The sequence below is a fragment of the Barbatula barbatula genome, assembly GCF_947034865.1.
Source record: "Barbatula barbatula genome assembly, chromosome: 8".
NCBI lineage: Eukaryota > Metazoa > Chordata > Actinopteri > Cypriniformes > Nemacheilidae > Barbatula > Barbatula barbatula.
In genome coordinates, this window is record NC_136771.1 from 20,295,459 (window position 1) to 20,309,950 (window position 14,492).

Below are 14,492 nucleotides of genomic sequence, written 5' to 3' on the forward strand. Positions count from 1 at the left end.
ATGATGGGAAATATCAATATTCATGTTACCTAATAAACAGTTTAGTGGTGTTTACTCCTGTTCTACCTATCCAAAATACTACATGTTTTTATTGGATGGCGATAGCCCTATAGTCACACTGGACTGATGGTAATACCGTTTAAACATGCAATGGTAACCCAGAGGTTATAGGTTCCAGATTCGTGAGCTACTACAATTGTGTTCTTAATACATCTGACAGATACACCTCTGAAGACATGAGAGCATACAGTAAAATGTACAGAAAACAAAAACGCACAACAACAACGAATGGTGAAGCAGTATAGCTATGATCTGAAGGCATACATTAGACAAGTAGAAAATTGCTATCAATAAGTCCCCAACCCCCAATTAAATCTTTGCTCATGGTCCAGCTTGGTTGGTAAAAATACTTCTTCGCCTGAGAAAGCATAATAGTAAAACCTTCTAAGCAAATGGCCAGTCAGACCTGGTAAAATCCAGGCATATGTGACGGAAAAACACAGAGAAATTGGTAAAATACCTGTTGAAAGACGTCGGCCCCTTCATCGTAATCCACAACCGTAAAGAAGAGTTTGTTAGAGAAGGCCGAAGAGTATCGCCAAGAGTTAGCCAACACCTGGTATTCCTCATTAGCCTGCCTGTGACAGAGACATTTACAGAAATAGAGGTGGAGACAGAGAGCGTGAGAGAGAGAATAAGATATTCCTCATTAGAAGAAAGACAGCAAACATCATGAAGGCAAGAAGAAAGAATTCATTAAAAGGCTGTCATCTCACTGTTACTTTTTGTATTCATTGCTGTTTATTCACATTTATGTGTGTAGACAGCATTAACAAATTGAGAAAAACACGTGAATAATGCTTACAATTGTCTTTCTGCAGATACAACATAGACATTCACATGCCAGTTTCTGGCAATCAAGATCCACCATAAAACCACAAAATCAATTTTCACAAAGATCAAAGTCACTCCGATCATTTCAAAGATCTTAAGTTTTTCCCACACAACCTCCCACAGACAAAACAAACTTACCAGGTGTATCAACTAGGAATGCACCGATACCATTTTTTTAAGACCGTGTACAAGTACCGATATTTTTTTCTGGTACTCGCCGATACTGGTACCTACAACCAATGCCTGTAAAATGTACCATTATCTCAATAAACCAGGATTTTACTGGTACATTTTCTTATTTTTTTCTTTCATTTTTTGGTCTACTTAATTTTAAGTGCTATTTTTAAATTAGGTCAAATGCTCTTTGGTCGAATTATACAAAATTCAAGGTGGGTGGTGTATTGAAATTTGAGTGTATTGTTCACGTCAACCGGACTTTTATTTGATGGGACGCCGCGAGGAGCATTTGTTGAAGTTAACCGGACTTTTGTTATGACGGATTGCCGCAAATGGTGTTCGTTTATGTGTACGTGTCCTCGTGCAGTGAAACGCTGGCTCTGAAAGCTTCACAAGCACAATGCAGTGAAGTTCAGTACACGCAACCGCATCGCTCTTTCACACACAGTCGCGCAAAACAAGCAGAACACATATTTAAACAGTATCTGAATATTTCGTCAGCTGTTAGCGGTTCAGCTCAATTTCTTGTTAGGCTTTAATACATTTGCCAGATTCCGTGCCATTATGTGTTGTACAGCAATTTCAGTTTTTAAGCCCAGGTTCCTTGATTCCGTCCGTGTTTTCTGTATTGCGGAAATCATAGGGCTCTATGTATGTCACGTGAGGTATGTGTCATTACGAGTACGAGCTTGGTATCGGGCCGATACCGTTACTGGTATCGGTGCATCCCTAGTATCAACGTATGTAAACAACATGAGTTTGAAGGTGCAAAGCATCTGCATTTTATAAAGACTGTTGCATTAATAAACATACTCATAAAACATAAATAAAGCAGAGCTCTCAAACACTCTGCGGGGGGTAAAAACAAACGCTTAAATAAGCATTAATGTTTAATGATATGCTGAGTGTCCGGTTTTAAAAGGGAAGGGCCGAGCCGATGTTAACTGATCTGTCGTTGAGACTTTACTGCAGTCAAAGCTGCAGTCCTTCAGGACCAAACAATGAAGAGAGAGAAAGCTATTAATTAAGTTGAAGAAAACTCAGCGAGAGAGAGAGAGAGAGTGTGAAAAAGGAGGAAAACATCTATATACATAAACACGATTCAAGTAGGCGGCAGATAATTAAAAAAGCATTATGGGTCACGTTAAAACGAAAGGATGACTGGGCCTCTAAAGGTCGATCCACTTTAGATTAACTTTCTCTATTTTGGTAGCACACACGACTGGTCCAGTACGTTATCCTCATTCAATAATGCCGGTAGATCAGATGATGAGTAGATTTTGAATAGCACAAATAGGAGAGCTTCGGTCTCAAAGGCTTGATATTCAGCAGGGGAACAGGACAGTATAAGCAGCGAGTCATTTTACCCGGCGATGGAGGGATAATGAGGGAGAGATGGATGTGAGGGTGGGTGGATAGAGGGTAAGTAGCTGTCGTGGAATAAATAGATGGGAAGGATATACGGGGTGGAGACTGCTGTGGAACAGACAGATGTAGAGGGTTTTCCGTCGGCACTCCGGGGCAGATCCGATGTTTATCTAAGCGTATTACGGCAGTAAATACAGTTACACTTGCGGACAGGTGCTGATAGATGGATGTTCTTGTCTCACCTGCAGACAGAACATTGTCTTTGAGGCTGCAGCGCGGTGAACATCACGATGACGGAGTAGTTACGGGGAGGAGCCTTGACGAAGCGCCGGAACTTATCTCCGTTCATACGGATCACGGAACGCCGGGAACTCCACTCCATCATCTGCTCCACTTTCTCTGCCAGCATGTTCTAGAACAAAGAAATGTAAAGAATGAGACGGGAGAGAGTGACAGAATCTAAATGGAAATCCAAAGAGGGAATTTCAGTTATTGAATAATACAAATTATAACATTGAAAGAAACTAAAAGAACATAGTAAAAGCGTTATTTAAAAGAGGAGAAACGTTATAATAATACACTTCTACATACATTCATCTGCTTTTACAGTGTTAAGTGAAACTGCCAGGTTAGAAAGCTGTACTGATTTGCATCAACAGAATTGAGCACAGTACAAGCAAAACATCCTGTAAATGTCACCATTAAGAAAAAAAACTGTTCTGGCTAAAAGAAAATGCCAGAGATCAGCAAATAATTCATAGTGTTTTGCACAAGAGCAGACTTGCACAAATAACGTCTTCTCAAAATAAATACATAAAAAACATACATTTATGGTGATTTATTTAACTTATCTTTCTATTTCTAATTCACCTAATAAAGCAAGATTACATAAATAATAAAACGAGGATTTATTTCTAAAGCAGTTATTCAGTTTTGGGAGACATTTAAAAAGTTACACATGCTTTGTATAATCATTTTCATCTTGAATATTGAACATTATATATTCTTTTGAATATGGAAAAAATAGGCAAACAAGCTGTGGATAAGTTACCACTCGAAAATGTTTATTTAATTTGCATTTCTAGATGCATTGTTGCCATTACAGTCCAATGTCTGTTAAATTATAACAAAATCAAACCTCAGGAGTGACCAAGTCATCCAAAAGCTACAAGACTGACAGCATGACAAGACACATGAAAACTGTGAGGTTATCGCATAAAAATATATATTTTCCTAACTTTTCCTAAAAACAAAAAAAATGATCATTTGACCTAAACATAAATAGAAAATAATTTTTAAATGGTCTCTTTATTTTTTTCTGTGGCGTAAGGCGGAACGTGACTGTGTGCATATCACAATCTCTACTTCTTATTACATCATTATAGTAAGAACAATGTCAGAAAACAGGAGTGACATTCAGTGTCTCCTCCATAACTTTAAAACACAAAACAAGTACAAAGAATTAAATCTTAACATGTTCTTATTATTGCAGTCACTTCTATTGCTTTTGAATGCAATGACAGAAGTTCAAAGCCTACTTTAAAACTTTCAAAAGCACACTGTGATGCTGAAAAGAACATGTGTGACATGCTGAGATCCGGAAGAACAGGTTTATATTTGGGAATTCTACAACAGCCGATCCACCAAAACCTAGTTTAAAAAACAGACCGAATTCATGAAAAAGAATCAGTGCTTTTCAATTAACTTGAAGCAAAGGTTTAAAGAAGAATCTGTGAAATAAAACCTAATAAAAATGTTAACATGGCATTCGCAACCCTTTTAACTTCAATAACGTGACATATCTCCGAGTGAAAAATGCTATTATAAAGTAGGAGGAGACTTCGTTTGAAATCATTCCACAGAATTCGTCATGTTTAATTAACTTGAAGAAGAGAAATTACCTTGAAAGAGTTTGCGAAATACACAGGGTTCGGGCTGGTTCTGAGCTCGGCGCATGCCCCCCATCGAGGAGGAGTGACCCGGGTTTGACAGGAACCAGCGAGCTTGAGGCCCGACCCCCTGACAGCACGCCAATTAAGCATACCCTCGCTACTCCTGCTACCATCATTATTATCTGCATAGGCGAACTCGTGAAATAAAGCATATTTGAAAAAGACAGACAGAGCCTTTTTTATCCAGAAGCATTTCATTGGATTCCTATGGCCATCTTTATCAATCCCACCCAACGCCCTGCTTCCTCTGCCTGGTTCTCCCCTCCTTCCCCAGCAATAATCTTGCCCTTTATTTATTTTTTTCTCTCACGCTTTTTCTCTTCACCCCAAAGTTGACAACACATCAGATGCTGCGGCTCGGGGCACTCGTTTGTTTAAAGGATGATCAGAGCTTGTGAGTGTGCGTGTGAACTCAAGGGCAAGCTGAATTATTTAGCTGGTTTTGTTGTGGACTGAAAGAGTCTGACAGAAAGGAGGCAAGTGATGGCTCTGTCAGAGAGCCCAAATTGAAACATTGTGCCAAGGTCACCCCCGGGCCTGACATGATAGATGTTTGTTAGCTTTGGAAAGGAATCGGGCGAAAAAGCTTTAAAAATCTTTAACAACTTGCTATTCCAGGAATGCGTTACGAAGTTATGCAAATGTTGATGTTCATCTGGCGGGGTGTACCTGGAGAATGTTCGAACTTAACAACACTCTCGTATCTCGGTTATTATTTTGTTGCTTCTGCAGCTCAACTGGTAGCACACAAGGGTTCGACCCTCAGAGAATGTACATACACAAAAAATATATATCTATAGATTTGAATGCACTACACAATGCACCTGCTGTCTCTTTGGTGAGCATGTCAGTCTTCGAGAAAAATTGAGTTTCCATCCACAGTGTCCAAACATCCCAGCTGTCAGTCTGGCTGTCAATCAGACCGGCATTAATGATGTGCTGTACCCACCACGACATGTGAAGGATCAGCCGAGCGGAGAAGAGATGCTGCCCAAACTACAAACAACGCAACCCGTTTCCTCACGTCTGATACCTCTGATCTCGTCCCCTCTCTTTTCATTCTTCATTTCTTTTAGACCAAAGAACCAAAAAACGAATGCCCTCGTTTGTCAGAACAGGAACAGTCAAAGGTGCCTGATGTCTAAAGCACAAATCTCACCACTGAGAGCTTTTACTTTAATCATTCACTCTCTAACCTTCCTTCATCTTTTCTTCAGCAGGTGTTTTGTTTGGGTAATGTGACAGATGCTCATCCCTACGGTGGGTCTCAGTGAAAAAGACAAAGCACAACTTCCATCAGTTGTTTGTGTGTCTTGGATTATGTCAAGTACAGATGTCATTTGTATAGAAAAGACCCTTCAGAGTTTCTTCTTTCGACTGATGATCATATAAACTGTATAGCTGGAATCCTGGACAGGAGAGATTTTACACAGAATCGTGGAAACCAGAAACGTAGAAAGACTTTTTATCCAAAAACCAAAGTGATGTGTGATGTACCACTCAAAAGCGCAACACCTGGGGTGAAGTATTGTGGTGGTGTGCTGCTGGGGGGTCTGTCATTCATGAGAAAGAATCTCACTGTAATAGGAAGGATGGCTTGTGTGAAAACAATATATATTTATTATTTTTTCACGTAATATACAAAGGCTTAAGAAAGAGGTTTTTAGTTGAAAGAAAGCTGAAAACGTTGTTAAAGCCTTGTGACACACTGCCAATGACAGCCAATAAGAATAGACTGGTCTACTAGTACCTTTGGCAACCCAAAAAGCCTCTTTTAAAATAAAATGTAACTTGTTATATTGTTATACCTAATAACAAACAGCTTAGCTTTCAGTTCACCTGTCAATCAGACAATTTTACGACAACATTTATAATCACAATTATTTTGATCAATGTTGAGATCACGATTATTTAACAAAATTGCTGATTTTCCATAAAGTCAATAAATAGATCAATTATTCATAAATAAATAACTTGTCAATTCAACTTAATAACAACTAAAAATAAATGTAAAAAATAAGCATGAATGATACACAAATAAACACAAAAAAATGAATCTTACTAGTTGTTTTTTTACAGTGTAGTTGCATTTCGTAGGACTTAAAAAATCTACAGTACTTCAACTAATTCTGTACAGTATTTATCCAACTTTTAACTAAGTCAGTATAATAGAATTTGGGTTCTAGTGACTAACCAGCAATTTTAGGCAACATTTCAAACTTAAGGTTTAAGTTTACCGTGTCACCATGACCAGCGAGCAGAAATACTGTAGATATAACTTATCTAGATTGTACTCAATCCTAACCTTAATCAAACCTTTCACAAACAAGGCTCCATAATCACAATTCAATGCTGTTTGAGCGCAGTAAATCCTTTTAAGTTACATGTAAGCCATTTCTCCCTCTCACATACTGTAAAGTGTGCTGGCATTTGTGTCCGTGAAGCATTTACACCCACCTCAACTCAGACATCAATAAGTCGTTTAAGAATACAAAGAAACTTGAACGGACACATCTGAAACTGGAAAGAAAATTTAGAGACAAATTCCTGAAAGCTCAGTTTTAAAGAGCTTTAATCTGACCTTTCCTAATTTCTATAAGGATACAATACAAACCTGTTAAGAACGATTTCCAGCATCCCACTGTGTTCTGACACAAGACATTTAGAAAAAAGCCACTCGGACCACACCGAGGGCCTTGTGTCCTGACAGGTGTTGTTGCCACAGGACCAGACGCTGTAAGGGATTACAGCGAGGCTAATTGTCGCCGCTGTGACTTCTTCTATAAGCGTTGTCAAAGACGGACTGGTGGACCGAGATAAGAGCTAGACAATGCTGGGATGCGGACTGAGACGCTGAGCGAAATAATCTTTAACTGTCACTGCCTATACCTGCTTCTGATACAAGTCATTACCCATGATCCTCTTCAGCAGGTAAAAGGGCATTCATGTTCACAACCGCCGTGGAACGAGAGTGTGTTTGCTGGAGAAAGTTTGTGTTGGTGAATGTCGGGGTTAATCACAGGTTATTTACAGCAATGGCGATCAATAAAAAGGAATGAAAATATAGTATGAAATAATACATTTCCCATCAATAGAATAGGCAACGCCGAGGAAAACCTTATAGACCACTTTGCAAGATGTAAATACTAGTCCAAGCACGTCTGGTTTCAGCATTATTATTATTATTTTAAATCTTACGTTTATAATTGAACTTAAAGTTACCTGTTTAAAATTTTAAATCAGTTATATTCTGTTGTTTGTATTTTGCAGTGTTAAAAAACTGAAATAGGAAGTTCTTCTGGACCAGCGTTGAACCACCACGTCATCTTTAGTGGTCTATAGGTCAAAGTTTTCTCCAAATACATTTTAAATAAGGAAATTGCTTTTCTTGAAAAATATTATTCTTTTCTATATATGTTTTATGACAAGTAAGCACACTACACGCATTTTTGTATTGTGTAAATGGAAAAAAGACTAATGAAACGTCGCAATTTACAACACTTATCATCGTTTCATTTTTTATATCCTTGAAATAGTATTGCATTACAGTAGATCGAGAAATATATAGATACAGTACAGGTGGGCAAAAAGGTGTTTAATTGTGATGAAAAAAAATATTTTCATAACAATTTTGTAATACAATATTGTTGTTACTTTTTTATATTTGTGTTAAATTAGGGGGAAATTAAATATTTTGGCATTACTGTAGGCTGAAGGAAATGGGTGGATAAAAGTGCTTGATTATCGTAAAAAAATCCCAGTTAAAAAATCTGAATCGTCCCAAAACAAGTTACATTTTCTTCATGCAAATTACAGTTTTACTTGCATTTTGACGATTTCTTTGTGAAATATGAACTGTCATTTCCTTGACAGTTTTCATCCACATATTCATCCTCCTGCATTCATTAAAAATTCTTTAAAATGTAACCATTTCCTTTATCTGCCTCGCTCTCTCGCTCTCGCTCTCTCTCTCTCTCTCTCTCTCTCTCTCTCTCTCTCTCTCGCGCGCTCTCTCGCGCGCTCTCTCTCCAAAACAGCTCATCTTTCCTCTCTTCTTCGATTTCTCTCTGCAGCTCCAGTAGTTTTGTTCAGAGGCCACATACTGCGCTGGGACATCTGTATCCCTGCTGTCATCGAACGAGACCGAGTCGTTCTCATTAATCTCTCTCTCTATTCACAACACTTACCGTCTGCTTTTTTAACCCTCTGCGCACACGTGCTGTATTGCGGCATCCTTCATCCCCCAAACCCGCGAACATATGCAATCCATAATCATCGATGTGGCACGGCGAGACATGAATCGAAATGCGTTTTGGGGCTGTGGTATCGTAACGCGGGCTCATGAATATGCAGAAGATGCAGAACGAACCTGGTGTGAGAGTTTGCCGGGACAGTGGGATGAGATCCACTTTGAATATCAATGAGGGACTCTTACGGAAGCGCCAGCAGAGTTTCAAAGAAGTAGCTTTTGGGAGGCTGATAACAGAGCGGTTTTGCAGATGTTCGTGAGATAGTGCCCGAATTTGTGGGGTGGACGTTGATCACAAGGCAGAAGCATCTAAATTTAGTAAAGGGAGGCCGCTGAGGACCGGTGGTGATAAAAGAGTGCCGCTGGAGAACCGGAGGCTATTTTATTTCTCTTTTGTTTCCGCAACATGAGCGTCGGGAATGAAAGCGGCCTGATCATGGCTTTAGAATTCCACAGTGAATGAGGGCATTTTCACATTGGCATGAAATGGGTTCACATGCACACACACACACACACACACACACACAGAATGAAAATAATGCAATGTGAAAAGAGATTCTGTGCGAAACTGTGCGATGACAAGCAGACAAATATGTACGCATACTCACACTTTTTAAAAAAGGCTCGTGGTAAGGCCATAAGATAAAAGGAAACAACTCAATCCCCATTTCATCCGTCATTCTGCCGGAGAATGGAAAAATTATCTTATGGTAGAGAAGATTGTGCCTTCAAACAACATCTAGCTCCACCTCACTGACCCTCAAACCTCTCCAAGAACTCCATCTATTAAGCAGACATTAACAAACCCCTAAACATAGAAATGAAAAAATTAGTCTTTTCATCCACCTGCTGGGGAGTAAATGAGAATCTAGCGCTGAACTTTGAAAACTTCATTGTGCGAGAGAAACTTGTATAATCACTAACATGTAGCGGCAATGGTGCTTTTCTGATTAATGGCGTGCGCTGTAATTGATATGGCAACTCCAGCTGCTCTTGTTAAATAAAAATATAAATAAATAACAAGCAGCGTGTAAGGAATCTATGGATGTCTTATTCTAGATTGGTCTATTGACAGACACTGTACTTGAATGAATCTACTGCTGTTGATTTGTCTTATCTAATGTAAAAAGGCTCTCTGTCTTGACAGCACATTTTGTTCGTATTATGTAAACAGATCTCCGCTTAATTTTACTAAAACAAACTCCAGACTAAATTAATTCCCAGGGAGCCAACTGCTCTGAAAATGAAACATTTAGGAGACAAATTACTTTTTTGGTCTGTAAATTACATCAGTACAATATCTTTGGTACAACTATTTGCTAAGAATGCTCTGCTGTTTATAAAATGGGATTATTTCCGGTTTGGTTGTACATCTCGTCCTGTTGCCTGACCTTTTCCAGAACAGACTACCGAGTGGATCAGACTTTATCGATACGTAAATAGGTCTGGTTGCCACAGGACATAAAGAACTCCAGCCATGAAATTAACTAGCATAACGCCAATTCACCAAATAAATAAACAACCAATGTCTTCAACCATATAAACTTAAATTCATAGTATGAACATTTGTGACTAGCTGCAGTGGGATTTTAACTTTATTCTGAAGTCCTGTAAAACCTCACAAGATCCATCACGCTGTCTTGTCGTCTATATCTTTAAAAGTCTACACTCTACCCAGAATCCAAACTGCCTTTGAACCTCTTCTATCCTTCTGCTTCCAAAGTCTGGTTGCAAAGCTTGGAGAAAAACTGGACGTGGTGCTATTTTCTATCAGGATCAATCTCATTGTGCTCCGGCCCTTTGGCAGGCCCAGACATTGTGGATGATATAAAACAATTCTCCTGTGTGACCTGATCTTGCCGTTCATGGATGGAGAAGATTATCTAGGATCGGCAAAGCTCGGATCAATTCGATCCTCACATTGTAAGCATAAACTCTGACATGATCCAGTTAAGGCACAACGGTTCTGCAGAACACTTGGTCAATACTATGCTACATTTCCAATTAATCAATAATTTAAGGAAAATAATAAACAGATGGTTATCATCAAAACAGTTGTTCAAACTCTCTACAGTACAGAAGCTGTGGAGTCGAGTTTGGATGTGACTGGCGTCTTGGCGTGCTTTTAATGTTTAGGTTCTTATCTTTAATTATGGGGGTGTCAGATAAAAGCACATCACTGTGCTCTGTTGGGCAAGCACAAGCAGGGAATCTTTCTGCTCCAATTACCTTGATGAATTCCCGTATCTGTCGGTACGATGAAGATGTCAAAGTGACTTCAAATTGACAAAGTGAACTTTAACCAAAACGTGTCACCGTTTTTTATGTTCCTCTTCAGACATGAGGATACAAACCGGTATCGGCCTAGACACAGTGTCTGCACACATGCTCTCAGAATCCATGAGATTGGAACCTGCAATCTTCTGATATCCAGCACCAAACTGTAACCAGAACACCACATCTGTTCCGACATAAAAGTTTTTAAGCTTTTATTATGCTCCGTTTATAACAAAATCAAACGGTGCTTTAGTTCAATAAACTGAAAGCTGGCAGGGAACACGAAGCGGTGGGGAGAAAGGTGGGTTTTGCTGACACGGCAACTCCACGCAAGTCTATTTGACGGGAGTGAAATGCTAGCAGCTAGTCAGCCAATTTATCCACAAACCAATCATTGAAGACCTGCATCGGCACCCACTTCATGTGCATCTAACACTAACAAGTGCATAAAAGACATTTACACTCAGTATCTCATGTGAGCATCCCAAGAACTCACAAACTTGTGTGGGACGCTGGATTGCATCCCACACATATCAACTAAACATGTTCCTGATTGGTCTGTTTGGACGATTTGGAAGTCAAATCGATTTATAAACATTGATTGTGTGAACGCAGCCTTTATCTTTTGTAAAAACAGCAATGAAAAGTTGAAAATTGGCATAACAGGCTGCCCTCACCGACAACAAACCCCTCAATGCTTTCCTTATGGTTTGGGATTATGGTTATTAATTATGGAGTATAATTTACTTTTGAATTTGGGTCAAGCCTGAGTGTATTAAAAGACAAAGCAGCTCAATGTAACATTTTGCATTTCATTTTATTGTCCTTCTTAAACGCTGTTCTTTCACTATACTCCATTTTAAGAAAGAGAGAGATGGACTTGGATCTAATTTTCCTGTCAATTAGCCGGTGACTGAGAAATGACTTGCGATGGCCATGAACGAAGTGATATTAAATCCCCAGAAGATGGAATCCACTCTTTGTTCACAGACAGGGAGTGCCTCAACCACCTCAACTTAATGAAAAAGACATTTCATGAACAATCCAGAGAAAAAAAAAATCCGGCAGCGTCACATATGCCTCATATCAAAGAGATTTTCTGATCCACATAGAGAACAGCCCACTTAGACAAAAAAGAGATATCTGATGGACAAGTAAAGTAACCAATTGTATTTTGTTTTGTTTTTATATGCTGTTCATTGGAGGGTTCACTTGCTAAAACTAATACTAAAGACCACTTCGGAAGACGTAAACAACGCTGGTCCAGAATAAAACTTTTATTTTTTAACAAAATACAGTACAACAAACAAAACAATTAAAACGGAATAAAATGATAAAATAATCTTTATGTCAGATTTAATTATATATTTAAGATTTGTGTTTGGGGGAAAAGTGTATAACATCTTGCAAACTGGTCTATAGACAAAATAAACAGATTAAAACTGCAGATTTTAAAACTGGATTAGTTATTTGTATGTGCATCAGGTAACTGAACACAATTTACACAATTGTGGTGTTGTAATTTTTTATTTGCCGTAATTTGTGGACATCTTAAAGCTGCAATCCGTAAAGTTTGCCTTTACATCTGTTTGAAAAATAAAATTGCAGGTCACTTTACATACTCATCTTTACATAGGTTTAGGTCAAGTGTCAGACTCTACAACTGACATTTTCTATGCAATATTTTTCCAACAGCACAACTTTCGGCAAAAAAGTTTTCCGTTTGTGCATGAAACAATTAAAAAAACTTTTTTAAGAGAAGCAATGTTGAAGGTGTATCTTATTGACAGAAATGCAATATAATATACATAACTATGTCTTCAGAGGGGAATAAAGAACTTACATAGTAAAGCATTTAATATCTAAATAAAGAGTTCTCCGTACCCTATTCCCCGTCACCGTTCTCGCTAATGAACGACTCTCTTTGATATGCTTTTTAATGCATGTTTAAGGCTTCGGTGCGGATGGCTGGCACATACTGATAAGGCTGCGTGCGTTATCCGGTTCGACAGGCAGACACGGCCACGCCGTTCTCCTGCCTACCGCATCTCCGCCGGATCATCCGCCTCCACGCTGTGACGATGCCCGCTATGACAGCGCAGATAATGGACGATCGAAGATGTCACAAGCCGTGGGGTGGACAGGCGGGCAGTACACGGGACTGATGAAAAGGGTAAAGGAAAATAAATATGATTTGAAAGTTGTAACCTTGTACCGTGTTCCAAAGAAAGTCAAGACGATGTTTGTCGAAATTCACAGTTGGCGTTTTTCTCCATTAGTACAAAAGCAGAGGTGTGTGGTTGTCAAGCTCTGTCGGACTCTAGATGTGACTATTAGGGAGGCATTGGGTCAGATAAGCATAGATCGATGCTCAGGGTAACACAGCTCCTGTGTGACCCTGACAGAAGGCGTCACATGACAAAATTCAGACAATAAGGGATTATTTACAGTCGTTTATGCATGATCTGATTTCTACACACATCTATTTACAGTAAAGTCTGATTTCTTATTTTTCTGCTATACGCGTCAACATAGCTGGGTCATGTGGGTTGGAAGTGAGATGCAGCTTAGTTTGAAAGGGCTCATAAATGGGAAAAAAACAGCGACGACTAAAACTTTGATAGCTATACACAGTATATTGCTTGTTCATATGTGAACTGGGGAACTGTGGACTATTTTCCATATGCTGCCATACAACCAGATTAAACAACCAGATGCATTGACACATGCTGAAAAGCATACTTCTTGTATAGAGCTCTTCATTCAGTACATATTTATGAAGTGTGAATACAAAGACAGTACACAGATCATCCATCAAGAACTGTTTTTAAGGAATCATTACTTCACAGACATTTTCTGAACCTTTATTCCTCCCTTTCTCTGATGTTAAACACAGCATGTCTGACTTCCCTGTGGTCAATCTCACATCCCCTTCCCATCTCATGGCTTCAAAAATAACTGCCCTCTGATTAAATGACTCAAAATGTCAGAAAGATGGCAGGGCGACATCTCGGGAACACAAAGCATCCATCACACGGACAGCTCTGCCACACAAGCTATTATCATTCAATCAACAGGGCGGCTAATAAAACATTCAAATACATAAATAGAATTAAATGTCACACATTTTGATTAGAAACTTAATTCATATTATGTAATGTAAATAGGGTATTCGTTTTATAGAAAGGGACATTTAAATTAAGAAACGGCCTGTCAAACGTGTAACAGAAACATTGTACACAAAGGACATTGCGACTTGCGAAGTTGTCTAGTTTTTCAAATATAAGGGGTGTGACGAGATCTCGTGGCATGAGATCTCACCAGATCCGACTGGTGCTGGGCTCGATATTGCAACCATTTCAGTCGCATATGCTCCCAATATTGAATCTGTGCGACCCCAACATATATTTGGAGCATTCGTGACATTTTGTTGTGGTGTCACCTGTTACTGTACAGAACACGCTAAAAACTGCACAAAGTATGTGCGTTACCGGCCCGGCCATTCATAGACAACGTGATTTTATATCCCATGGTGCTACTTCCCCACCATTTTCTATGTAAGCACGCGCTAGCCG

At 39.1% G+C, this 14,492-nt stretch overlaps 1 protein-coding gene across 2 annotated transcripts in view; it reads right to left on the minus strand.

The window, feature by feature from the left end:
* The window catches only part of tusc3 (tumor suppressor candidate 3), a 63,818-nt gene that overhangs the window by 37,756 nt on the left and 11,570 nt on the right, over positions 1 to 14,492 (minus strand). For both annotated transcript variants that reach the window (XR_013786981.1, XM_079461636.1), the window contains exons 2-3: positions 2,682 to 2,851; positions 521 to 638 (exon numbers count right to left, since the gene is read on the minus strand). Coding sequence is in view for 1 of the 2 variants with exons in the window: in XM_079461636.1 (XP_079317762.1) it covers positions 521 to 638; positions 2,682 to 2,851 (288 nt within the window). In the remaining variant the exon portion in view is untranslated. The remainder of the gene's footprint in view (positions 1 to 520; positions 639 to 2,681; positions 2,852 to 14,492) is intronic.